The following is a 2,018-nucleotide window of genomic DNA, read 5'->3' as shown; positions in this document are numbered from 1 at the left end:
ATCGGCCCTGCGGGCGGGGCGGGGGCTGCTGTCCGCAGCTCCATCACCCCTGGGTTTGTCCCACCACTGCTGTGGGGTTGCAGAGGTGACGGTGACGTCTCCAGCTCGTGCACCCCTGGGGACGTGCTTTCCCCTTCTCTGGGAGATCTGGGGCGGGGGGGTGGGGGGGTGGTCAGCCATCCCCCCTCCCTGCCAACGCCGGCCTTCGCTCACTTCAGTTTCCCAACGGCGGGATCCCGTAGGCGCCGAGCGGGAGCCGAGCTGCCGCTGGAGTGGGTGGCACCGCGTAGGCTTGAGCCGAATGATGAGACTGCAGAGGGAGAAGGGGGGGGATTTAGCTCCTCTCCCTGTCAAAACCATCTCTGGGGAAATCTCCAGAGCGCTCCTGGCTTCTTTTTTTTGATGTATCCCCCCCCCTCGGAGGATCCTGCTGGGGATCTCTAAGCCCTGAAGGATGTCGCCTCTGCAGGCAGAGCCTTCCTCGAGGCTGGGAGGGCTCGGACGCGTCTCAGATCTCACCTGGTGGCCTCATTCCCTGCCTAGTGAGTCGGCGGGGGGCTGCTCATCACCTTTGGAGGGGGGGTGAAACTGATGCCTAAAGGGCTCCTCCACAAGCTGGAGAGCCCGGAGGCGTCTTGTGAGAGAGCAGTGATCCGCCGCTACCGGGAGATCTGCAGGATCCTGCTCCAGCCGGGCCAGAAAATCCACGCTAAGCTCCAGCAGAATATCTTTACGCCTCGATTCGGCACCTCTAAAATTAGCTGGAGACATCTCGGTGTCACACACACCAAGCTGCTCCTGTAATCCCGGTTCCTCCCAGCAGCTTCTGCTCTGACACACATTTGTCTTTGAGATTTTCTTTTTAACCCCTAAGTTCCTGCAGGAGGAGAGACCCTCCGATGGCAGAGGGCTTCCAAAATCCATTTCCCCAGCCCGGCTCCGCGGTGGGGAAGCTTTCCCTCGTTGCCTGTCCATCCCCACCAGTTGTTGGCCACTCATCCCGCCTCTTTGCGAAGGTCTCGAGGTCTTCATAGGGGTCGTGAAAGACAAACGCCGTCCTCTTCTTCCAGGCCCTTCTGGGACGTGGACAACTGTCCTGGACCCTATGGATCGAGGCGGTCCCTACGCGCTGACGGCCGGGCAGGGCTCTGAGAACCTGAGGCTGCGGGACATCTACTTTGGGGACGTGTGGCTTTGCAGCGGGCAGAGCAACATGGCAATGACGGTCTTGCAGGTAAGCCCCCACGGCGTGGCCTGATCCTGCCAGCTCAAGCAGGGATCAGGCAGGGAAACGCCTCGTGCGCTCCTCGACCCTTCCCTAGATCACCAACGCCAGCCAGGAGCTCGCCGCCGCCGCTCGTTATCCCTACGTCCGCGTCTTCGCTGCAGCACCTGCCCGCTCCGACGTGGAGCTGGAGGACCTGGAGCGAATCGACTTGCCGTGGTCCATCCCGACGGCCGGTGAGCGCAACGTGCCTCCAAATAAAAAGCCTGGAAATGGCTTTCCCGCCCCCCTTCCCCCCCGGCCTTTTTTCCCTTTGCAGCCCGCTGTTTCTTGGACAGAAAACCTGGGCCATGGGAATTTCACCTACTTCTCGGCCGTCTGCTGGCTGTTGGGGCGCTACCTCTACGAGGCTCTGCGGTACCCCGTCGGGCTGGTGGAGGCGGCCTGGGGGGGCACCCCCATCGAGGCCTGGTCCTCCCGAAGGGCTCTGTGGGCGTGCGGGCTCCCGGAGGACGCGGGGAGGTGAGAGAAGACGCAGTGGAAACACCTCCTGCCCCATGCCACGCCACTCCCGGGGTGGGGGGGGGCATCCTCCATCCCTTTCCCTCCCACCTCCTCTCCCGAAGCGTTCCCGGAGCCCCGCTGCGCCCTCCATGCATCGTTTTGCCCCCTCTGGGTAAAATCCCCTCCCGTGCCGAGAGCGTAGGGCACATCTCGGCAGGTAAAGGGGGCAGCGGGGGGGAGAGGGGGACCCCAGGGCTCCCCTTTTGCGCGGAGCTTGCTTTAACCGTGC

General features: G+C 63.1%; 1 protein-coding gene across 1 annotated transcript in view; it reads left to right on the top strand.

The window, feature by feature from the left end:
- Positions 1 to 2,018, top strand: part of SIAE (sialic acid acetylesterase) — a 5,127-nt gene that overhangs the window by 903 nt on the left and 2,206 nt on the right. Inside the window, 5 exon segments of the mRNA XM_019470380.1 lie at positions 616 to 775; positions 1,071 to 1,234; positions 1,323 to 1,461; positions 1,564 to 1,736; positions 1,739 to 1,747. Of these exon segments, the coding sequence (XP_019325925.1) occupies positions 616 to 775; positions 1,071 to 1,234; positions 1,323 to 1,461; positions 1,564 to 1,736; positions 1,739 to 1,747 (645 nt within the window).

The sequence above is a fragment of the Aptenodytes forsteri genome, unplaced genomic scaffold, assembly GCF_000699145.1.
Source record: "Aptenodytes forsteri isolate BGI_AS27 unplaced genomic scaffold, ASM69914v1 Scaffold126, whole genome shotgun sequence".
In the NCBI taxonomy this organism is placed as follows: Eukaryota; Metazoa; Chordata; class Aves; order Sphenisciformes; family Spheniscidae; genus Aptenodytes; species Aptenodytes forsteri.
The sequence above is the reverse complement of the archived record's forward strand: the minus strand, read 5'-3'. Positions and strand labels throughout refer to the sequence as shown.